This window comes from Schistocerca gregaria, chromosome 2 (genome assembly GCF_023897955.1).
Source record: "Schistocerca gregaria isolate iqSchGreg1 chromosome 2, iqSchGreg1.2, whole genome shotgun sequence".
Classification (NCBI taxonomy): domain Eukaryota; kingdom Metazoa; phylum Arthropoda; class Insecta; order Orthoptera; family Acrididae; genus Schistocerca; species Schistocerca gregaria.
In genome coordinates this window covers 985,161,747-985,187,533 of record NC_064921.1, presented here as the reverse complement: position 1 = coordinate 985,187,533, position 25,787 = coordinate 985,161,747, and the positions used below count along the sequence as shown (strand labels likewise).

Here is a 25,787-nt window from a genome sequence, read left to right as displayed (position 1 = left end):
TGTAGGATAGACGTCATATGACATGAGCTCATTCGTCGTAATTCTCCCCCCCCCCCCCCCACCGAGCGAGGTGGCGCAGTGGTTAGACACTGGACTCGCATTCGGGAGGACGACGGTTCAATCCCGCGTCCGGACATCCTGATTTGGGTTTTCGGTGATTTCGCTAAATCACTCCAGGCAAATGCCGGGATGGTTCCTCTGAAAGGGCACGGCCGACGTTTTTCCCCATCTTTCCCTAATCCGATGAGACCGGTGACCACGCTGTCTGGTCTCCTTCCCCAAAACAACCAACCAACCAACCAACCAACTACCCCCCCCCCCCTTCCCTTGACTACCCCGTTGCATACTTACCTAGTACACCTGTTTTAAAACGGCTGTAGTTCCGGACATGCGTTCTTATTCAAAATATTAAGTACTCACTCTTTTCTGCAAGTCCTAGAAGTCTGTAACAGGTATTTCCGAACACCGTGCACATTGGCCTGGAGTGACGGGCAGGTATGTCAACGTGCAGATTATACAGAAAAGATGGAGTTTCCTGCTTTGCGCGTTCAGTGATAAGTACAAAAATAGCAATACGTTGAAGTTACTATGCCGTTCCAAGTGGGAGGTCACCTGGAGCAGGAGTGTAGCCGCGTATTATCTGGAGTCGTGCTGTGCGGCCCCGTGAGACCGGCAACCCGCATCGCGTCATTAGCGGGGCTTTCAGGGACTCTGTTGCGTCACAAGCCTACAGCCGTTTGCGGTCAGGGAAGAGGTCATATGTCACTTCCACAAAAAAACAAGATGAGCTGTAGCCGGCGTTTTAAAATACCACAGCGCTGTAGGCGAACTGCAATTGTGTTCCGCGGCAGCGCAGACATAGGATCACCGTGAGCGCGTCCAGGTACGTACTGCAGGCCGTGAGCGTGTTGAGGGTAGGCACAAGGTGCCAACTGAATGGAGCACATCGTGGCCTGCCATCGATATGTACGAATCAGATGTGTTGTATTTAAGTAGCTTGTCTTCAGAGATTGAATACCCTAGTACATAGTTCACGAGAACATTAAGTTAAACATGTTAGGGAGCCTTAACTCCTGCCTCTTGTTCTCTAGAGCGAAGAGAAAATCTCGACTGAGTTACATCCAATAACGCCTTCCTGAATACTTTTATTTTCCATATTTTGTCATTCTCAACAATTGATCGCACATTACGCCTAGGAGCAGCTATAGTTGGAGATATACTGAAGTCCGTGATTATTTTAATAATCCTACTTAATGCTGCTAGTCTTACAAACTAAATCATTTTCTGTAATGAGGCAAGCTGCCAGCGGCATGTACAAGGTCTGTTCAATAAATAAACGGAAATAATGTATTAAAAAAGATTATAAAACTTCGACAAAGTTTATGATATTTTTTTCCTAGAATTGTTATCGATGGGCCTTGAACGGACTCACGAACGGGGTGCTGGGAATTAGTTACAAAAGATGGCGGCATCCTCACCGGTTTGCACCAAAGTGGAGTAGCGAAGTGTCATTAGATCTCTGTTAGCTGAAGGGTTCAGACTAATGGAAATTCACCATCGGATATCAGTGCAACACGCTGAAAGTTGAGTTAGTCAGAATGAAGTCCACGAGGGATATAACGAGTGTTGAACATTCACCACGACCAGAACGCTCTGTGTAGTCACGGGGAACAACATTGAGAGAGTTTGTGAGTTGATACAGGAAATGTTCGCATCTGGTGGTCGTGCGGTAGCGTTCTCGCTTCCCACGCCCGGGTTCCCGGGATCAATTCCCGACGGGGTCAGGGATTTCCTCTGCCTCGTGATGGCTGGGTGTTGTGTGATGTCCTTAGGTTAGCTAGGTTTAAGTAGTTCTAAGTTCTAGGGGACTGATGACCATAGATGTTAAGTCCCATAGTCCTCAGAGCCATTTGATACAGGAAAACAAGCATATTACGATTAGTGATTTTACAGCAGTGATGAACATCAGTGTCCGACATATTATTCGTGTCGTACTGATATTCAAGAAACTGTAGTTGAGATGGGTTCCAAAACACTTGACATCAAAAATGAAAGACGCATGGATGTGCGCAGGGTGCTTCTGCGAGAGTACGAGACGCAAGGGGAGGCACTTCCTCACCCTACTGTAACGGGAGATGAAGGTTTGGTGTGTGGCGGTATAGCGTATCATCAACATGGACAAATGCAATGAATATGGATGATATGATACTCTATAGTATTCTGCGGTTTCAATTCACTCTGTTATTTAGCAGTTACATTGTTTTGATTTTGTAAATGATGTTGTTGTTGTTGTGGTCTTCAGTCCTGAGACTGGTTTGATGCAGCTCTCCATGCTACTCTATCTTGTGCAAGCTTCTTCATCTCCCAGTACCTACTGCAACCTACATCCTTCTGAATCTGCTTAGTGTAGTCATCTCTTGGTCTCCCTCTACGATTTTTACCCTCCACACTGCCCTCTAATACTAAATTGGTGCTCCTTGATGCCTCAGAACATGTCCTACCAACCGATTCCTTCTTCTGGTCAAGTTGTGCCACAAATTTCTCTTCTCCCCAATCCTATTCAATACTTCCTCATTAGTTATGTGATCTACCCACCTAATCTTCAGCATTCTTCTGTAGCACCACATTTCTAAAGCTTCTATTCTCTTCTTGTCCAAACTATTTATCGTCCATGTTTCACTTCCATACATGGCTACACTCCATACAAACACTTTCAGAAATGACTTCCTGACACTTAAATCTATACTCGATGTTAACAAATTTCTCTTCTTCAGAAACGCTTTCCTTGCCATTGCCAGTCTACATTTTATATCCTCTCTACTTTGACCATCATCAGTTATTTTGCTCCCCAAATAGCAAAACTCCTTTGCTATTTTAAGTATCTCATTTCCTAATCTAATTCTCTCAGTATCACCCGACTTAATTCGACTACATTCCATTATCCTCGTTTTGCTTTTGCTGATGTTCATCTTATATCCTCCTTTCAAGACACAGTCCATTCCATTCAACTGCTCTTCCAAGTCCTTAGCTATCTCTGACAGAATTACGATGTCATCGGCGAACCTCAACATTTTAATTTCTTCTCCATGGATTTTATTACCTACCCCGAATTTTTCTTTTGTTTCATTCACTGCCCGCTCAACATACAGATTGATTAACATTGGGGAGAGGCTACAACCCTGTCTCACTCCCTTCCCAACCACTGCTTCCCTTTCATGTCCCTCGACTCTTATAACTGCCATCTGGTTTCTGTACAAATTGTAAATAGCCTTTCGCTCCCTGTATTTTACCCCTGGTACCTTCAGAAATTGAAAGAGAGTATTCCAATCAATATTGTCAAAAGCTTTCTCTAAGTCTACAAATGCTAGAAACGTAGGTTTGCCCTTCCTTAATCTAGCTTATAAGATAAGTCGTAGGGACAGTATTGCCTCACGTGTTGCAACATTTCTACGGAATCCAAACTGATCTTCCCCGAGGTCGGCTTCTACTAGTTTTCCCATTCGTCTGTAAAGAATTAGTGTTAGTATTTTGCAGCTGTGACTTATTAAACTGATAGTTCGGTAATTTTCACATCTGTCAACACTTACTTTCTTTGGGATTGGAATTATTATATTCTTCTTGAAGTCTGAGGGTATTTCGCCTGTCTCCTACATCTTGCTCACCAGATGGTAGAGTTTTGTTAGGACTGGCACTCCCAAGGCCGTCAGTAGTTCTAATGGAATGTTGTCTACTCCGGGGGCCTTGTTTCGACTCAGGTCTTTCAGTGCTCTGTCAAACTCTTCACGCAGTATCGTATATCCCATTATATCTACATCTACATCCTCTTCCATTTCCATAATATTGTCCTCAAGTACATCGCCCTTGTATAGACCCTCTATATACTCCTTCCACCTTTCTGCTTTCCCTGCTTTGCTTAGAACTGGGTTTCCATCTGAGCTCTTGATGTTCATACAAGTGGTTCTCTTATCTCCAAATATCTCTTTAATTTTCCTGTAGGTAGTATCTATCTTACCCCTAGTGAGATAAGCCTCTACATTTGTGCTCTAGCCATTCCTGCTTAGCCACTTTGCACTTCCTGTCGATCTCATTTTTAACACGTCTGTATTCCTTTTTGCCTGCTTCATTTACTACATTGTATATTTTCTCCTTTCATCAATGAAATTCAATATTTCTTCTGTTACTCAAGGATTTCTACTAGCCCTCGTCTTTTTACCTACTTGATCCTCTGCTGCCTTCACTATTTCATCCCTCAAAGCTACCCATTCTTCTTCTACTGTATTTCTTTCCCCCATTCCTGCCATTTGTTCCCTTACGCTCTCCCTGAAACTCTGTACAACCTCTGGTTTAGTCAGTTTATCGAGATCCCATTTCCTTAACTTCCCCCCTTTTTGCAGTTTCTTCAGTTTTAATCTACAGTTCATAACCAATGGACTGTGGTCAGATTGCACATCTGTCTCTGGAAATGTCTTACAATTTAAAACCTGGTTCCTAAATCTATGTCTTACCATTATATAATCTATCTGAAATCTGTCAGTATCTCCAGGCTTCTTCCATGTATAAAACCTCCTTTCATGATTCTTGAACCAAGTGTTAGCTATGATTAAGTTATGCTCTGTGCAAAATTCTACCAGGCGGCGTCCTCTTTCATTTCTTACCACCAATCCATATTCACCTACTACGTTTCCTTCTCTCCGTTTTCCTACTACTGAATTCCAGTCACCCATGACTATTAAATTTTCTTCTCCCTTCACTATCTGAATAATTTCTTTTATTTCGTCATACATGTCTTTAATTTCTTCGTCATCTGCAGAGCTAGTTGGCATATAAACTTGTACTACTGTAGTAGGCGTAAGCTTCATATTTATCTTGGCCACAATAATGCGTTCACTATGCTGTTTTTAGTAGCTTACCCGCATTCCTATTTTTTTATTCATTATTAAACCTACTCCTGCATTACCCCTATTTGACTTTGTATTTATAACCCCGTATTCGCCTGACCAAAAGTCTTGTTCCTCCTGCCACCGAACTTCACTGATTCCCACTATATCTAACTTTAACCTATCCATTTCCCTTTTTAAATTTTCTAACCTACCTGCACGATTAAGTGATCTGACATTCCACGCTCCGATCCGTAGAACGCCAGTTTTCTTTCTCCTGATAACGACATCCTCTTGAGTAGTCCCCGCCCGGAGATCCGAATGGGGGACTATTTTACTTCCGGAATATTTTACCCAAGAGGACGCCATCATCATTTAATCATACAGTAAAGCTGCATGCCCTCGGGAAAGATTGTAAATGATAAAGATTGTAAATGATAATGACAATATTATACACATGTATAATGCAATATTCATACTACAACTTCTCCCGGATTATTATTCTGTTCAAATTGCACTAGAATTCCACCTGATGTAGTGTAATAATGTTGACTGTAAGTTGTGTTCATATCACTAAAATTACAGATCGTACATCAGAGCTTTTATAATTTTTGTCTTCAATGGATTTAATTATTCTTAGCTAATTGATTATGAAAAGGAACCACAGAATACCACCCGCACACAACACTGGCGTATGCCACCAGAAATATTTTCCTCCGTGATTCGTACGTAGTTTAATTTTGGCCTCATACAACAGAAATGAAATGTAGTTCAACAATAAATACCATCAGAACTGTTCTTAACGGTCTGATTCGATTGAATTTTTTGCTTTTATAAATAGAGTTCAATACCACCGGTGCACATTTACCTCTTACACATCGGAATATTGTTTGCACTTTCAAGTAATTTAAATTTGCCGCTGAGATAAAAGTTAAGATGGCGGCCAACAAAAGATAGAGGATTTCTTTTTTAATTAAGATTTTCCTTTGCTCAATAAAGAATTAATCATTTAAATTGATGCCACCAAAAAATTATTAATACTGTTTTGCAAATTAGTTTAACACAAACCCTTGATATTTCGACCAGAAGTACAGACGAAGTGCTATATAATCGCAACTAACAATGGCTGAGCTTCTTGCAGCTTTGGTAAAACAATTAACACAAAATTATAATTAAAAGAGGAAGTGATTTTTCAATAATGAATCATAAATACTTTTAACACATTTAGGTCTATTTGTTTTTTACCAGCAAATTAACATAAAAGTACAATAATTTTACGTTAAATGTTTTTCATCAACAGACCTCAAATCGATTCGCGTCTTGCATCGGCGTCGTACATCAGAAGAAGACGGCAAAAGGGTACAAAACAAAAGAAAAGAATGATATAGATTAACAAAGAATCTGAGACAAATATTGTCTCTGTTTTACATAATTATCATCTTTTTAAGAAATAATTACATAATTGAATGAATATTATTGAGTTACGTAATTTGGGCACCTTCAAATTCCACTCGTAATATATATATATATATATATATATATATATATATATATATATATATATATATAGCATTGCGTAACTGGTTACTCGCAGGCCCCCTAGAACGCTTTGCACGTGGGATTCAGAAGCTTGTCCAGAGCTGGCTCAGGTGTATGAAACTTAAGGGAGATTACGTAGAAAAACAGACAAATGTTCTATTGCAATCCCTTAATACAGCCTTTAAAAAAATTATTTTTTCTGTTGTATGACTCGCACGAGCTTACATTCACAGCCGCGCGGTGTAGCCGCTCGGTCTTAGGCGCCTTGTCACTGTTCGCACGGCGCCCTCCGTCGGAGGTTCGAGTCCTCCCTAGGACATCGGTGTGTGTGTTGTCATTGTTAGTTTGTCAGATTAAATAGTGTGTAAGCTTAGAGACCGAAGACCTCAGCAGTTTGGCCCCATAGGATCTTACCACGAATTTCCAATTTTCCAATTTTACATTCACTCAGAAAATCTTAATACTGTGCGCTTACTTAGTGTCGAAAGTCTGTGAGTACAATGACACCTGCCATAATGTTAAAATAATAGTTCATTCCTAATCAGTTTTTACTGAGTTTAACAAAGGCGATGTTGGCCTGATGTACACTCCTGGAAATGGAAAAAAGAACACATTGACACCGGTGTGTCCGACCCACCATACTTGCTCCGGACACTGCGAGAGGGCTGTACAAGCAATGATCACACGCACGGCACAGCGGACACACCAGGAACCGCGGTGTTGGCCGTCGAATGGCGCTAGCTGCGCAGCATTTGTGCACCGCCGCCGTCAGTGTCAGCCAGTTTGCCGTGGCATACGGAGCTCCATCGCAGTCTTTAACACTGGTAGCATGCCGCGACGTCGTGGACGTGAACCGTATGTGCAGTTGACGGACTTTGAGCGAGGGCGTATAGTGGGCATGAGGGAGGCCGGGTGGACGTACCGCCGAATTGCTCAACACGTGGGGCGTGAGGTCTCCACAGCACATCGATGTTGTCGCCAGTGGTCGGCGGAAGGTGCACGTTCCCGTCGACCTGGGACCGGACCGCAGCGACGCACGGATGCACGCCAAGACCGTAGGATCCTACGCAGTGCCGTAGGGGACCGCACCGCCACTTCCCAGCAAATTAGGGACACTGTTGCTCCTGGGGTATCGGCGAGGACCATTCGCAACCGTCTCCACGAAGCTGGGCTACGGTCCCGCACACCGTTAGGCCGTCTTCCGCTCACGCCCCAACATCGTGCAGCCCGCCTCCAGTGGTGTCGCGACAGGCGTGAATGGAGGGACGAATGGAGACGTGTCGTCTTCAGCGATGAGAGTTGCTTCTGCCTTGGTGGCAGTGATGGTCGTATGCGTGTTTGGCGCCGTGCAGGTGAGCGCCACAATCAGGACTGCATACGACCGAGGCACACAGGGCCAACACCCGGCATCATGGTGTGGGGAGCGATCTCCTACACTGGCCGTACACCTCTGGTGATCGTCGAGGGGACACTGAATAGTGCACGGTACATCCAAACCGTCATCGAACCCGTCGTTCTACCATTCCTAGACCGGCAAGGGAACTTGCTGTTCCAACAGGACAATGCACGTCCGCATGTATCCCGTGCCACCCAACGTGCTCTAGAAGGTGTAAGTCAACTACCCTGTCCAGCAAGATCTCCGGATCTGTCTGTCCCCCATTGAGCATGTTTGGGACTGGATGAAGCGTCGTCTCATGCGGTCTGCACGTCCAGCACAAACGCTGGTCCAACTGAGGCGCCAGGTGGAAATGGCATGGCAAGCCGTTCCACAGGACTACATCCAGCATCTCTACGATCGTCTCCATGGGAGAATAGCAGCCTGCATTGCTGCGAAAGGTGGATATATACTGTACTAGTGCCGACATTGTGCATGCTCTGTTGCCTGTGTCTATGTGCCTGTGGTTCTGTCAGTGTGATCATGTGATGTATCTGACCCCAGGAATGTGTCAATAAAGTTTCCCCTTCCTGGGACAATGAATTCACGGTGTTCTTATTTCAATTTCCAGGAGTGTATTTGACGATGCCCTTTGGCTAGACTGACTAAAGGATTCTTCTAAAAAATACCAAATGAAGATAACCTAAAGATGCCTAAATGAGACTTAACGCGTCGTTGAAAAATAAAAAACTAAAATTGCAACCAAGACTGTTTTTAACCAATACAAAACAATGTTTCTTTTACGGTGTGTAACGCATTTCTAAATTAAACCATTTTCCATGAATACGTATGGTTTCCAGCGGAGCTTTTGCTTTAGTTTCTCTTCTGCCATTTACTCACGTAGGTCATGCTGTTCACCAGCGTCTGTAGTACAGAACAGGATTCAGGGCGAGAAATAGTTACAGCACAGAATTTTTTAAAATCATGCTTCATTATCTGTTTCTGTTACACATATCGACATATGTGCAAAAATCGTTGTATGTTTGTGTACAATTTCCTCATATCCTAAACCAGTGCGTCGGCTTCAACCAAAGTAGATACATCTGCCGGTTGCAATCTACCTATCTCCCGTAATAGGTGAGTGTCGTGAGTGAAAATGTTTCGCGACAGAAGCATAAGTCGCTAACGTGTAGAGTAGTGTCAACAAAATTTTGTATATGCAATACTCATTATTTGTATAATGTAATTATTCCTATAAAAATACTGTTGGGATAATATACTCTTATCACCTCTAGTGGCACGGATTGGCGTATGCGGTGAGGAGCCATTACACGTAAAAATATTCGAGATGGAACGATATTAGTATGGAAACCATAGTTTTCGGAGTAGGGCGACGCCCGAAGCAGTTTCTGCCAAACTTGGCACACATATCATTCGGCAAATGGAAAAAAAAGAAAAAGATTGTGACAGTAAGATACATTTATCAACCCTATGGTTCAGAGTTGAAAATGGGTGGAATAAAAGCACAATTAAGGAACGCCTGTAGCGATTTCTATCAAATATGCCATGTACATGACTCAGTACGTGTATAAAAATACTGTAGGAACAAGATACGCTTTTTGCCCGGTGATATGGGGTGGGAATCAGAAGGGATGACATGAAAAAATGTTAAAGAACTACCTCTCGGCATTTTTTTCGTGCATTTAGTTGGCTTGGAAATGTAATCGGTCTCTTACGTTCATTGCGTCACCCAAGTTGCGATAAAGAGCGCTACAGCTTAATCCAATAAATTTGTCCGAGTGTTTGGATGCCAAAGCTCATGCCACACGGCTCAATAACACACATTTAATTACCTCTCAGGAGTCGCATATCGTAATACCGTGGAGCATCAGACACTTGCCAACGACTTTTTGAACACGTCTTACCTAGACAGAACTACATTTCCTCAGCATTCAGATAAAACGGTAGGACGAAATTAGCTACAAATACACAGGAAAGATGTGTACAAAGTGTGTGAAACATATGTGTACGCAAGCGAAGCTACGTGAAGAAGCCTTCACGATGTAAATAAGACTATCTGACGCAACCACTTTCTTGTAGTGCATTTCATGACAGTACTGTAGAACGAAAATCTGCTCAGAATTTACTATTCTGGAGCAGTTCTTATAATTTTATTCATAATGTTATTCCATGTTATACATTGTCGAAAAGCCATATCATGTAGCAAAAACTGACGTAATTTAAGTGTGATATAAAGTCATGCAGGATGCAGGTGATAATATTAGAATAATCAGTAATTCTGCAGCCAGACTGTCTTGGTCGCAACGGTAAAAGACAGACATCGGGCAAGAAATTACTTTATTTCTAATATGACGGGTTTCTGAATTTATCCATCATCAGATATTTACAAAAAATTAAATCCAAAAATATTTATAAAATATAGTAATGGATAGCTTCAGCACTCCACTTTGAGTGAAATCACCTGGTGCGGACGAAGAAGACATTCTTCCACCTTGTGGTGTTACAAAATATATAGTGGCGCCAAAGATCATCAGCTAATGTGCATTTATTACGCTGAATGTCCAATGGCTGTTAACCGACTTATTATAATAGAAATATTTTCTTTAAAAATTGTAGACGAATTTTCAGTGACAAAAGGTTGCACGAAATATTTGTTTAAATTCAAGATTATTACGCGGCCCCACAAATCGTCAAAAGCTACGCACAATCACAACAACTATACCTTATGACACGCGAAATAAAATTAAAATATGAAATATCAATACAAACATATGCCACAAATTTAAATACAGTTAGTAAGACAGGTGAAGGGGAATACAATATTTTCGTTAAAAGTAGAACAGTCCGTCTGTAATACTCGAATACGGTTCCAGAAAGTACCCAATATGCGTCACTGCGCTTACATCTAATAGAAGAATATTCTGCTAGCGATCACAACCACTTTTTTATGAAATATGGGAAATACTTCGTATAACCAAAATCAGTCGTGTGCGTTTACACGTCATCTCCATACAAAACCAGGAAATATGATCTGGTTACATGTGATGTCAAACGTTAAAATGGCAGCGTCTTTGACCCTTTACAAAATCTATAAACTCAGAGTATAAAGTACATAGTGTAATCGTACATCTCAACCGTAAAATATAAAACACAGGCGATAGAAATTGGAGGGGGAGGGGGCAGTGCGAGGAAGAAGCGGAGGAAACCAGTATTTTATAAAAACAGGGGAAACGTTACTTGTTGCCATGTACCGTCAAACTTTAAAATCGTAGCGTCTCATAAACCTTTACAGAAGTTGTAAACTGAAAGTATAAAATACAAAATGTAAGCGTGCATCCCAGCCGTAAAGTACAAACACAGACAGTACAAGTGAGAGGAGGGATGAAAAAAGGGAGGAAGGAAAGGACAAGGGAAGTACATTATAAGAAAATTAAACGGAAACAGGATCGATTATCAGAAACAGAGGTTGGTGCCACACAGACACACTGATAACAAATCCTGAAAAATACTAAAGAACGGTTTCCTATGGGAGCGGATCTGTTTATTCAAACTGCGTTTTGGTTGACATTAATATGCTTATAAATCACAATTTCTTCCGTAATGTCTAGGTCTTAGCTTTTCGCTCTATGTGGAAGATTGTTAGAGATTTTTCAATCGCATCTAAACGATACTTATTATGACTCAAATAACAACCCACAGCGGTATTATTTGAAAGCATTGTCAATTCGTTCACAGAAATGCCCCGTATAAGATATAGATGGAAATTTAGGAGGACTCTTGGGACGATCATGAATAGAATTTTCCTTCTATTGAAAACCGATTTACAAATGCTCTGTATAGGATTTCCAGTATAACCATTTTTCAGACCTATTGGTGAGATTATATCGATTTTTTAAGGCATACTGTGCTTAAGTTTAGCTAACGTGATGAATACTGACAGAAAGAAAGCATGCTTATGAGTGCGCGAGAAGTTAGAGTCCACATTAATAACTACATCAGTGGAGGATGGTTTTCTGGAAAGGTGTAAACAAAAGCAAATATATTGGCTATTAATATTCATATGTAAGTAGTTAAAGCTTCTATTTGATTCGAACTCGAAAGTGAAGCATATTGTTCAATGCAATAGTTTGAACGCGTATGCCAAGTCCTGATTCTGTTTCTCTAACTGGCTCAAAAATATTATCAGACACTGACATAATTCTCTACAAAAGAGTTAAAAACTAGCATTATATGTAACATTTCAATAGTTTACGTAATTCTTTGTAAATCAAAGAATCACACGTTATATATATATATATATATATATATATATATATATATATATATATATATATATATGTGTGTGTGTGTGTGTGTGTGTGTAAGTGTGTGTGTGTGTGTGTGTGCGTGTGTCTGGTTATATATACATACAAAAATCGCGTCCGCCGTTTTCATTATAGGATCAGTTAGATGACTGATACTGTGTAGCCTCTTTGTTACTAAAACCTCCATCATTACGGTTGCCTATGTCTCAACTAGTAGCGCATGTATCACTATAAATACTGGAATAAAGAGCATGTCTGTCACGTTGATGCTACACTGGCCTATTATTTGCAAAGAATTTCCTTCTTGGCTAGTTAATGAAAAGTCAACCAAAAGACCATATAGCCATCCTTTTGAAGATAAGTCTTACCATTAAAAGTGAAACAGTTAAAGGCTAGCGTTATACGCAAAAGTTATAATACTTCAATAGTTTCTCCTACAGTAAGTTTTATACGCTTAAGAAGATCCAATCTTATGATGTTCAGAGTCTCTTCCTCTCGAACACTAGTTCACAAACTGGTTATATCCAGGAATGCCATTACCGTCGCATGCGAAATTTTAGTTTCTTTTAACATCGCTATCTTGCAGCTGTTTTTGATGGATGACGTTTCCTCAAAAGTGAATGCAGCTTTCAGTTTAGCATTGCAGAAACTGTTAATTTTGTAAGGGGGCGGTATTTTGCCTCCTTATATGATCAATTTATATAATTAATTTAGTCGATTAGAGTAACATATTCATAACATTTGGGATCGAAGATTAGGTGGGGCTATCAACTTATTAATCGTATTGGTTGATAAATGACAGCCTTACACTAACAACTGTGGTACAGCGTGTTTTACAAAAGTAATTTGTGAACTGAGATGGAAGCAAGGGAGTCTGAGGAAGCTACGGACTTCGAGCAGGTGGGGTGTGAGTTAGGAGTTGTTTTTCAGAGTCCAAATGGCGGAACTTTACAGCTTGCCTGAAAGCTTTCCTGTGGAGCGGCCCAGCGAGCATCGTCTCGTATTATCGGGGGTGCAGTCGAAAGTTGAAAGGGGGCAGTAAAGGAAGCGATCTAATAAGTGTTGCCTGCAGTTTTTTCAACTCCTGTCACCACACAGAGTCAACGGTTAAGAATTCTTGCTACGCAGAATGCAAAGCACAGTACTGCTGCTGTATACGGGACACCTTTTCAGGCACATAGTGCTTTCAGTTGTTCGGGAAGTTTCTAGATCACTTTTTATAAACAGCTCGGGGTTGGACGCTGTTTTATGTCTACAAAGTGTGAGAAGAAATCAGGTTGTAACGAAGGGCGTCATTTGCTAAGTCGCGAGTCCGCATTAGTGAACCAAGATTTGCTAACATCGAGGCAGAATATATTGTGGGATCTCTGCGGTGAGTGTCCAGCCGACACACGTTGCTGGAGAGCATATAGCTTCTTAGATACATTGCTGACAAAGCGTCCAGCCATCACTTTCAAACTTAGTCAAAGAAAGTTCTAATTCGGTCACTTTAAATCATTTTATTTCTCCGTGGGGCTTAAGGCACTCTGAAATTCTCACGTATGTCCACTTACTTGAGGTGAGAGTCTGATCCTGTCTGGACTCATTAACGAACTCTGTAGATTAGTAACATCGAATGTAGAATTTTGTCGATGCAATTCACGTCCTCTGTGTAGTTATTTCACATCTGCACATCACACTTCATCTCTACGATGAGTTCAGTCTTCCACAGATCGATGTAAGACATGTTCTCCACTCCACTATTTATGATATATTGTGCCGCGGCTAGAGAAACAGAAAACAGTAGCGATAAATGTTTTCAGTTCCGCTAGATTGTTGTGTGAGCTCTCTTTTCGTCAGCGCCAGTCGGGGTGGCGGTTTTTACTAACAAAGAGGCTAGACAGTATCAACCATTTAACTATTGCTGTCACGAAAATGGGGGACGGGATTTTTGCATAGAGCATAAGTATTGTGTTAATTTTTAACTTAGTCGATCAGTACAATTAACCGAACGCTGTAATTGTACAGATTCTGTTTTTCAATTCCCTTGACTTTTGTAAGAAATTTCTTGATAGAAACCTACTATTCGTATCTAACTAGGGTTAGCCTTTACCCCTCTAATCCCGAACTGGTCATTTGAGAACATTAACCAGTTAGAATCAGTTACTTTTTTTTTCTTATGTTGTTTGAGGGTGGACAACCATATCAGGGCTTGTCAGATCGCCATATATTAAAATCGCGACCCACTCCTAATGTCATAAACTTATAATTTGGATCTTGGCATCCATCTGTGATTGGACACATCAATAAATAACCTTTATGGAGCTTTATTTGTGACTGAAGAACTAGTAGTTTTGGATTCATACGGATTTGTTTGCATATTCGAGTACAAAAAGAAAGCTGGAGAAATCCCACATTTCTTCAACTCGATACCAAATTAAGTAAGAGGGTTCTTTATAGCTTCCACTGTGTAGTTAGAATTCAAGGGTTTGTTTCAGATACGTCTTGAAACGCCATATTTCTGGGTACATGTAGTACATTTTGCGCCACGTGATTTCTTTCTAAGTGAAATGCTGTCCATTACTATGTTTTGTAAAATATTTTTATATCGGATTTTTTCTAACTATGTGATGATGGACAAATTCCGAAATGCATCATATTAGCAATAAAGTCATTCCTTGCCTATCGTTTGACTTTTACTGTTTCGACTCAGTCACCCTGAATGCAGAACACTTTATCACATTTATATTATTTTATGCCTAGCTGGGTAATTAGGGAGGGAAAGTTATAATTCACCTTCAAAGAAAAATAATGGTTTGTCATTTATGAACTAATTTCATTACAAGCCGTTAAGTGAGTGGTGTCATTCCATTATACGCAAAGCTTAAATTTATTTCTCTGGACTTAAGAGCACATACTGTCAAGATAAAGACCGCCTCTCCTCCACTTTCCGACCAGTGATTTGCTATGAAATTTTCTTTCACCACGAGATTTCTAAACTTTTACCTATGACTCGAGCGCCACCGCACGTGGGCGAGCTACTGACATCGGCTACGGATCTGCAAACGTATAACTTAGTTCCCTGTCTGATGTTTTACTGTGATCTCCTGACATGACAGACAAGATAACTTCTAGTTCTTCTCTCACAGACTGCAGTTCTTGTAACAATCTTTCTCTGTGCAGATAAACGTAAAAATGGCCGATGGAGAAGCTAACGTGGCGCTGCAGACGATGTCTCAAGCAAACTCCTTATTTACATTCGACCTCTACAAGGTAAGTTTTTGTGACATAAAAAGGTGTTTCGCGACATATCCTAAGCAAAATATTCTGTGTAATTCATGAGGAAATAAATTAATAAAAAGTTGTCATTCTAATTTATCGTTACTGAACATGAACTGATGGAATGTCTCCTCTATATTTTTTCATGAATTATGTTCATGTCTCCATGCCATTCCAGCATGTTCTCTAATATCATCCACCCATCTTCAGTTAGGCTATGCCCTGGTTCTTTTCTTATCTGTCAGCATAAACCACTAACCTGGCTACAGGTCCTGCCAACACCACTTCACTCTAGTTAGTCCCAATAACGTCTCCCAGTCGTGTCTGCACCTTATTTTCTCAATGTCCATCGAGTGGGGATGAACAGTGGTTGCCACACTCGACACGCATATGGTATAAAACCGTTTTAAATTCCCGTCCGAAACCCCAGATTTAGTTTTCCCGTAATTTCTCAAAATCACATAAGGTAAATGCCGGAATAGTTCCTTTGAAAGGTCCCGGCCGATTTCCTTCCCATCCTTCCTCGATCTAAGCTTGGGGCTTCAACTTTAATGACTTATTTGTCGTCGGGTACAATCTCCCTTCCTTCTCAACGTGTATTTCCATTACTATTTGAGCAAACCTCAGTTTGCGAATGCTATTCACACTAACAGTCCACGTCGAAATGCCTTACGTCAGAACTGCAATTACAGTTTTCACACGTATTAGAAACACAGTTTTCAATACGCACTTTGACATGCGAAAAATCACTCCAGGTCGTTTCTATTCCTTTCATTTTGCTGTCCATCCAACTTTCCTCCGTTACCACAAAAATTCTCCACAATTGTCTCCAGAACACTATCTTTAACTTTCCCCATTTCCTTTTCATTAAATAGGTTATACTTGATTCTGTTTTTCATATCATTATTTTCAGGGCTATTTTCAAACACGCTGTGTTTAAATCTTCTGCTGATTATTAAAACTTATGTACGAGTGTCATAATGGGAAATGGTACAATTTCATAACCAAAATTAGGGTGCTTATTCATAATCAGGGACGGGCGGTGTGGCCGAGCGGTTCTAGGCGCTTCAGTCTGGAACCGCGCGACCGCAACGGTCGCAGGTTCGAATCCTGTCTCGGGCATGGATCTGTGTGATGTCCTTAGGTTAGTTAGGTTTAAGTAGTTCTAAGTTCCAGGGGACTGATGACCTCAGATGTTAAGTTCCGTAGTGCTCAGAGCCGTTTGAACCATTGTTGATAATCAGAGATCTGCAAACTGCATTTGAGGAGTGTTGAGATTGGTTTTGGCGACTTTAAATCTCCTTGCCCAACTCGGTTCCGAATTTCCAGTCGATAGGAAGTTTAATTGAATCAAATGAAACTGTATGGTTCCAGAGACCTTTTCATGTCTCAAACATCTACCATGTAGACTGGTGACAAAAGTCATGGGATAACAATTAATATCGTGTCGGTCTTGCTTTTTCCCGGCGTAGTGCAACAACCCGCCATGGTATGGACTCAATAAGTCGTTGGAAGTCGCCTGAAGACATACTAAGCCATGCTGCCTCTAAAGGCGTCTACAGGTATAATCGCGAAATATTGCCGGTGTAGAAGTTGTGTACGAACTCACATCTCGATTAGGACCCACAAATATTCGACGGTATTCATGTCGGGCGATCTGGGTGGCCAAATAATTCGTTCAAATTGTCCAGAATGTTCCTCAAACCAATCGGGAACAATTACTTGGCGCGTTGTTTGGAAACAGGGAGTCGATGAATGGCCTCAAATGGTCTCCAAGTAATTTAACATAACCATTTCCAGTCAGTGTTCCTTGTAAATACGGCCCACACCATTATGAAGCCTCCACCAGCTTGTATGTACCAGTTGAGAATTTTCGTCAGTGGCTTCGCGGAGTCTGCGCTACACTCGAAACATCCATCAGCTCTTACCAAATGAAATGGGATCTGGCCAGGGCGAGATTTTCCAGTCATATAGCCCTGGAGAGGCGCTGCAGTCCATGTTGTGCTGTCAGCAAAGGCGCTCACATCGGTGATCTGCTGCCACAGCCATTAACGCCAAATTTTCCCTCTTGGTCCTAACGGATACTTTCGACGTACGTTCCATATTGATCTGAGGTTGTTTCACGCACTGTTGGTTGTCTGTAATCACAGACGACTCTAGACAAACGCAACTGCTGTTGGTCGTCACGTGAAGGCCTTCGGCCACTGCATTATCTGTGGTGAGAGGCAATGCCTGAAATTTGTTATTCTCGGCACACTGTGGATCTCGGAATATTGAATTCCGTAACGATATCCGAAATGGAATGTCCCATGCGTCTAGCTCCAACTACCATTCCGCATTGATAGTCTATTAATGCCGGTAGTAGGGCCATAATCACGTCGGAAACCTTTTCGTATGAATTACATGAGCATAAATGACACCTCCTCCAATGCACTGCCCTTTATTTCCTTGTGTAGGCGATACTGTCGCCATCTGTATAAGTGCATGTCGCTGTTCCATGACTTGTCACTTCATTGTACACTACTGGCCATTAAAATTATTACACCAAGAAGAAATGCAGATGATAAATGGGTTTTCATTGGACAAATATATTACACTAGAACTGACATGTGATTACATTTTCACGCAATTTGGGTGCATAGACCCTGAGAAATCAGTACCCAGAATAACCACCTCAAGCCGTAATAACGGCCTTGATACGCCTGGGCATTGAGTCAAACAGAGCTTGGATGGCGTGTGCAAATAGCTGCCCATGCAGCTTCAACACGATACCACAGTTCATTAACAGTAGTGATTAGCGTGTTGTGACGAGCCAGTTGCTCTACCACCATTGACCAGACGTTTTAAGTTGGTGAGAGATCTCGAGAATGTGCTGGCCAGGGCAGCACTTGAACATTTTCTGTATCCAGAAAAGCCCGTACAGGATCTGCAACATGCGGTTGTGCTGAAATGTAGAGTTTTGCAGGAATCGAATCAGGGGGAGAGCCACGGGTCGTAACACACCTGAAATGTAACGTCCACTGTTCAAACTGCTGTCAGTGCGAACAACAGGTGACTGAGACGTGTAACCAATGGCGCCACATACCATCACGCCGGGTGATACGCCAGTAGGACGACGACGAATACACGCTTCAAATGTGCGTTCACCGCGATGTCGCCAAACACGGATGCGACCATCATGATGCTGTACACAGAACCTGGATTCATCCGAAAAACTGCCGTTTTGTCATTCGTGCACCCAGCTTCGTCGTTGAGTACACCATCGCTGGCGTTCCTGTGTGTGTTGCAGCGTCACGGGTAACCGCAGCCATGGTCTCCGAGCGAATAGTCCATGCTGCTGCAAACGTCGTCGAACTGTTGGTGCAGATGGTTGTTGTCTTGCAAACGTCCCCATTTCTTGACTCAGGGATCGAGACGTGGCTGCACGATCCGTTTCAGCCATGCAGATAAGATGCCTGTCATCTCGACTGCTAGTGATACGAGGCCGTTGGGATCCAGCACGGCGTTCGGTATTACCCTCCTAAACCCACCGATTCCATATTCTGCTAACCGTCATTGGATCTCGACCAACGCGAACAGCAATGTCGCGATACGATAAACTGCAATCGCGATAATCTACAATCCGACCTTTATCAAAGTCGGAAACGTGATGGTACCCATTTCTCCTCCTTACACGAGGCATCACAACAACGTTTCATCAGGCAACGCCGGTCAACTGCTGTTTGTGTTTGAGAAATCGGTTGGAAACTATCCCCATGTCAGCACGTTGTAGGTGTTGCCTTGTGTGAATGCTCTGGAAAGCTAATCATTTTCATATCACAGCATCTTCTTCCTGTCGGTTAAATTTCACGTCTGTAGCACGTAATCCTCGTGGTTCACCAATTTTAATGACCAGTCGTGTATATATCCAATGTATTTGGAAACCGGAGCATCAGTGTGTAGTACAGTATATTCATGGGCATACTGACATATGCTGAGTCAGTGACTTTATCAACGACTGTTACCAGTTTATTGACACTGAATCAAATTTATCTAAAAAAAAAAAAAAAGGATGAGTTCCCTCTTCCAGTTCGTTGATCACTCCGTTCTCTAACTTTTTTCGCGAAATGGAAATGGTCCGTTTGTCGATCAATTTAGTAAGAGAACATTCCTCTATTTTTCTTTAAAATCGACTTTTTACATTCGGTAGGTGATAATTGTTGCGAATATTATGTAAAATGCTATGCGCTTCATCAGAACGCGTTACGTCCGAAAATTTTGAGCCTATTCCGTCATATCCGTATGATGGTTAGCCTGAAGCTCTCATATTCTCCTTAATCACTGCCGTTTTGCACACGAGAATTTCATTTCATTCGTTCCTGCTAGATTTTGTGGTAGGTGCCTAAGTATTAATTATTAAAATATTACTCCTCTAGTATACTTATGTATGAACTTTACTTTCCAAGAAGCAGATAGTATTGCTTGATTTAATATGTTATGACCACGAATAATTAAATAAATAACTATAATTTTATTATATAAATTACTATAACATTTCTTTCTAGTCTTGTCTATTGTTATACTTCTTCATTAGAAATTCAAAAAGTGAAATATACCGTCACAAAGAGTATCATTTCTGTACCCATATATATAATATAGTCAGTTTCATTATTAATTTAATTCGATTCTTTTATAGTTTATTTGATTTTTTTCTGTAAGAATGTGTTAATGCAGAATTTCTACCTAGCAAATTCCATTAATGTATAACCTTTCTGCTTTCTACTACCATACACTAAAATTTTACCACTATAGGACGGTTATTTATTTCTCACTCTGATATATCAATGAAGTCACTCTATTACAATACTGTAGTGAGATTACGTGTCAGGTACGATATTCTGTAGCTCTTCGTGGAGGTATTCACCTAACAGAATGTGGCCATGGGCTTGGATGATTTCCATGGAAAACATTTAATTACTGTTTTGCATGAGACTACCTCATACCCCGAAAGTTCATAAAACAAAAATCAAACCGCTTTCGGGCATAGATCGCGATTTTATTTCAATGCACGATGCACTACGAGCTCCGTGAGCTTACCTTCAGCTAATTGGTAAGTCTACATCAATTTTCGAATCCAGGCTAACACTCATTTTGTTAAGATTGTTTTCTATGTTACTTGTTTATTTATTTTGAGCCATCAGCCGTCTGGCTGATTTAATGCGGCCCGCCACGAATCCTCTCCTGTGTCAACCCCTACATCTAGGAGCAGCAATTATTTACTGGATCCTCACCTATTTTCTGGATGTATTCAAATCTATGTCTTTCTCTTCAGTTTTTTTTCCCTGCACCTCCCTCTAGTGCCATGGAAGTTATTTCCTGATGTCTTAACTTATATCCTATCATCCAGTCCCTTCTTCTTGTCAGTGTTTCCCCTATATTCCTTCCCTCGCTACTTCTCTAGAGAACCTCCTCATTCCTTACCTTATCAGTATACTTACATTTCTACATTCTTGTGTGGCACCACATGTCAAATGCTTCGATTCTCTTCTTTTCTGGTTTTCCCAGAGTTCATGTTTCACTACCATACAATACTGTGCACCAAACTTACATTCTCAGAAGTTTCTTCCTCAAATTAATAATACTAATTATTACTAATATTATTAATATATTAATTAATTTCTAATTTACTATTAGTAGACTTCTCTTGGCCAAGTACGTTTTTTTTCAGTGCTAGTCTGCTTTTTATGTCCTACTGCCTAGGAAGCAGAATTTTTTAACTTCATCTACCCTGTGATCACCAATCCTGAACTTAGGTTTCTCGTTGTTCTCATTTCTGCTGCTTCATATTACTTCTGTCTTTCTTCGATTCACTCTCGGTCCCTACTATGTACTCATTAAGCTGTTCATTCTATTCAATAAATCCTGCAGCTCTTCTCCACTTTCGCTGAGGATAGCAATGTCGTCAGCGAATGTTATCTGTCACATCCTTTCACCGATATCCTTTAACCTTTAATTCGACTGTGAACTTTAATTTCTTCCATAGCTTCTTCCATCTACAGATTGAGAAGTAGGGGCGAAAGACTACATCCCTGTCTTACGCTCTGTGTAACCCGAGCACTTGGTTTGTGGTCTTCCACGCTTATTATTCCCAATCGGATCTTGTACATATTGTATATTACTCGTCTTGCTCTGTAGGTCAACACTACTTTTCCCAGAAGATCGGACATCTTCCGCCATTTGACACTGCCGAACGCTTTTTCCAGATCGACAAATCCTATGACCGTTTCTTGGTTTTCCTTCAGTCTCGCTTGCAAACAACCGGAACGACATAATTCCCTGCCTAGTACCCTTGTTGTTGTTGTCTTCAGTCCAGAGACTGGTGTGATGCAAACTGTCCATGCTACTCTATCCTGTGCAAGCTTCTTCATCTCCCAGTAACTGCTGCAACCTACATACTTCTGAATCTGCTTAGTGTATTCATCTCTTGGTCTCCCTCTATGATTTTTACCCTCCACGCTGCCCTCCATTGCTAAATTTGTGATCCCTTGATGCCTCAGAACATGTTCTACTAACCGGTCCCTTCCTTTTGTCAAGTTGTGCCACATACTCCTCTTCTCCCCAATTCTATTCCATACTTCATCATTAGTTATATGATCTACCCATCTAATCCTCAGCATTCTTCTTTGCTTACCTTTCCTAAAACCAAACTAATCGTCATCCATCACATCCTGAATTCTCCGTTCCACTATGCAGAATATTATTCCTGTCAGCAACTTGAATACAGGACTGTTATTGGGAATTGTGTGGATGATGCTTTTCCGAAAGTCAAATTGTATATCGACAGATTCATACATTCTACACACCAACATGAATACTCCTTCTATGCCCTCTTCGCCCAATGATTCTAGAAATTGTGAGGGAATGTTATCTATCCCTTCTGCCTTATTTTATTGTAAGTCTTCCAGAAATGTTTAAAATTCTGATTCTAATGCTGGATCCCTTGTCTCCCCTCTATCGACGTCTGTTTGTTCTTCTATCACGTCATTAGACAAGTCCTCCCCTCATATAGGTCTTCAGTGTACTATTTCCACCTATTCTCTTTCTCTTCTGCATTTAACAGTGGCATTCCCACATTTACTCCTAATGATACCGCCTTTGCTTTTAGTTACAGCGAAGGATGTTTCGTTAAGACTACATAGGGGTAATGAAGTGTGACAAACTGAATACGAGTTTTTACAAAACTAAGACACCATTGATAGCTTACTGTCTCCAACATTGGTTACATGATTTTGAAGTACAGATGAGTAGTCATATTTACGTGCATCTATACACTATACAGTGTAGCCTGTACTGTAAACATTAAGTAATTTTTCAATACTGTCATAGTTTTGTAATAACTTGTACTCACAGTGTGCCTCTTTGTGATTACGCGTTTGGTATCTCAACAGGACGGTTATTAAACTGAATTTGAAAAATGATGTGGACTTATCAAGTACCCGAATATGAGGCCTCAAGGCTCGAAATGCATCGTGCACTGAAATGAAATCAGAATTTGAGACTGAACGCGGTTTGCCTTATTTAACGAAAGTAATAACATCGCGGAAGAAACACTGACGGCAGTGGATAAAATTAAATCACCCATGTTGTTTCTAATTCCCTCATTTCAATATAGCCTGCACATGAATTTCCTCGCATCTCCGTTCCTCAGTAGAAAACATCTGTCTTGACTTTATTTCTGTTTCGTCTACGATTTTTTGTCACGCTTCTTGCAAAGCTCACGTCTCACATTTGATTTTGCTTGATTCCGTTCCCAGTTCCACCAACGTAACTTCACGTCCCAGAGTTGAGCAATTTATTCGTCCTAACTAAATGATAGTGAAGCAACTAGATTTTTAGGCCCTAGTTATTGTATTTTTAGCTAAACTTCGTGATGTAACCTTACGGAGTATATGGATGTACTAAACACTTCTGTGATTGTGTTTCAGGAAAATTTTAGAAGCCCTGAATAATGCTTTAAAGGAGTTAAATATTCAATTTCAGGATTTAGCAAACGGAACAGATAATGTATTCTTCTCGCCTATCAGTATACAAGTGATCCTAGCACTTGTATTTCTGGGTGCTCGTGGAGATACAGCCAAGCAGATAGCCAGGGGTCTGCGTCTACCCGAAGACAGAAACGTGACGGAGGATGGGTCCAGTGCTATAATGACGCGCCTACAGGTAAATATCGTTATCAGATCCTCTGAAGTTATATTTTTGACGAAATTGGGTGTCTATGGCAACAATGTCTCTTTGAACTTCTGTCACTAGAGACTCGTTATCTATATTTAAAATGTCGCTAAACACAGGTATCCATTATGTTTTATCGATATAGGAATGGATCAAAGAACACTGACGTTGAATTTAATAACCTTGAGTAGCACACAAAATCTGGGTTCTTTTGCCACTAGATACATACCCGCAGCATTTCACGGGCTTTGGTTGGTCATACAACGTGATCGCTTCTGCGGAAGGGATAAGGTGGCTATAGTAGTTACTTAAAGGCGTAGCTGTACTCCGTCATCAATCGTTGTGCAAATTGTACCGCAGTCAGGTGATGCTGGGGGTGACGACGATGGTAATATATAAACAAAAAAGTGTTTATAGCATATAAATCGATATTTGCTACTCTTGTGTGCAAGAAGCTGAAGACATCGTCTCTGTTATTTCTGACGTTTCAAAGTGTTCTTTACGAAAACTATACAGTCCCTCCTGTGGACAGTACCACTAGAGTATTGTTAGCCTCTAACATACTGTTTTTGCTTTCCCATCCAAATCCAATGAAATCACCCCCAGGAAATACATTCGAAATGTTTGAAAACCGCCTAATTAGTCACTCACTGAGTAACTGGAGAATTAACTTAACAGAGTAAGTCAAATTCTGTACCACACAAGTATTTTAAAAGTTAGACTACCACAAAAGGATGCAATATTCTGGAAAATACACCAAGGCTGTTAGACTTTGAAATTGAGATAACTTTAAAGGAAGCAATGGTGCATGTATTTCCGGCTGCCAGGAAGTCAGTCTGGAACAGTAAAAAGAGCCTGTTCTGTTTTAAACGGTACAGACTCTTCATTCGATAAAAGGCGAAGTTTTCGTTTGAATACGACATGCTTAAGCAGATAAAATATTTCGCCTGTGCACGGTAAAGAAAATACTGCATATGATTGCCTGTGATTGGTACAAATTACAGTAAAAGAAAGAGGGAAAACTGGATGAAAATAGTATTGCGCTGACATTAGATCAGCATGTAGTAGTGATATAATTCCATTACAGAGAAGGCACTAAAAGAGTTGGTGAATAATTTTTTCCAATGAATTATTAAGTGGTTCTCAGAAAATGGACTCTCTCTAAATTTTGAAAAAACACGTCAATTCAGTTGTTTACAACAAACAGAGTCATAGCAACATCTGATTTAGTACCTGAGCAGGAGTCAGTAAATAGGGTAGACAGCTCTAAATTTTTGGGTGTACATACTGATGAAAACTTGAACTGGAACAAGCACATTACTGAACTTCTAAAACAATAAAGTGCAGCTACTGTTGCTCTTCTTACAATTGATAATCTTGTCAACAAGCATATCAACCTCCTGACATATTTTGCATATTTCCACTCAGTAATGTCGTACGGAATAATTTTCCGAGGAACTCACCACTTAGAAAGAAAGTATTAATTACACAAAAGCGAGCAGGAAGAATACAATGTGATGTTCAACCACGGCCGTCGTATAGGTAACTTTTCAAGGAGCTAGACATTTTAACTGCGGCGTCGTAATACATATACTCGCCACTGAAATTCGAAATAAATAATCCATCACAATTTGAGAAGAACAGTGGTCTACATACCTACAGTACTAGATGGGAAAATTACCTTTATTACCCATTATTACAGCTATCAGTAATCCAGAAAGGAGTTCAATATGCAGTAAAAAAATTTATCGTTTGCCCAATAAGATAAAATATCTGACAGGTAGCGAAGCACGTCATAAATCTAATTTAAAACCGTTTCTCCTGGGTAACTTCTATTCCATCCATGAATTTTTACCTCAAATCTGGTAGCCCGTAATGAAAATATAAAAATAAATAAATTTTGAGTATTGTTGCATGAGTAGGACTAAAAAATAGTAATGTGTTAATGAATGTTAACAGTAATCGTGCATACATATCCTGTAAATTGATTCGTTCCACGTCATTTCGATGACAGAATGGTTCAAATCATTTGGGTAACATGTAACTAATTAACTAATGAATTATCATGCTCTGTGGAAGTAAACAACGTGACATATCGTCTTCAAACTTAGATTTTATTCCATTTAAGCTTTTTTCCTTTACATCAGGACTGTGACGACGAAAGCACTGTCATACGATATAATGAAAAATGTAATGCTTCGTCTC

At 40.6% G+C, this 25,787-nt stretch overlaps 1 protein-coding gene across 1 annotated transcript in view; it reads left to right on the top strand.

Moving 5' to 3' along the window:
• The first annotated feature begins 616 nt into the window (after positions 1-616).
• The window catches only part of LOC126335465 (serpin B6-like), a 64,379-nt gene continuing 39,208 nt past the window's right edge, over positions 617-25,787 (top strand). The window contains exons 1-3 of the mRNA XM_049998776.1: positions 617-883; positions 15,279-15,368; positions 23,394-23,573. Coding sequence (XP_049854733.1) covers positions 15,291-15,368; positions 23,394-23,573 — 258 coding nt within the window. The 5' untranslated portion in view covers positions 617-883; positions 15,279-15,290. The remainder of the gene's footprint in view (positions 884-15,278; positions 15,369-23,393; positions 23,574-25,787) is intronic.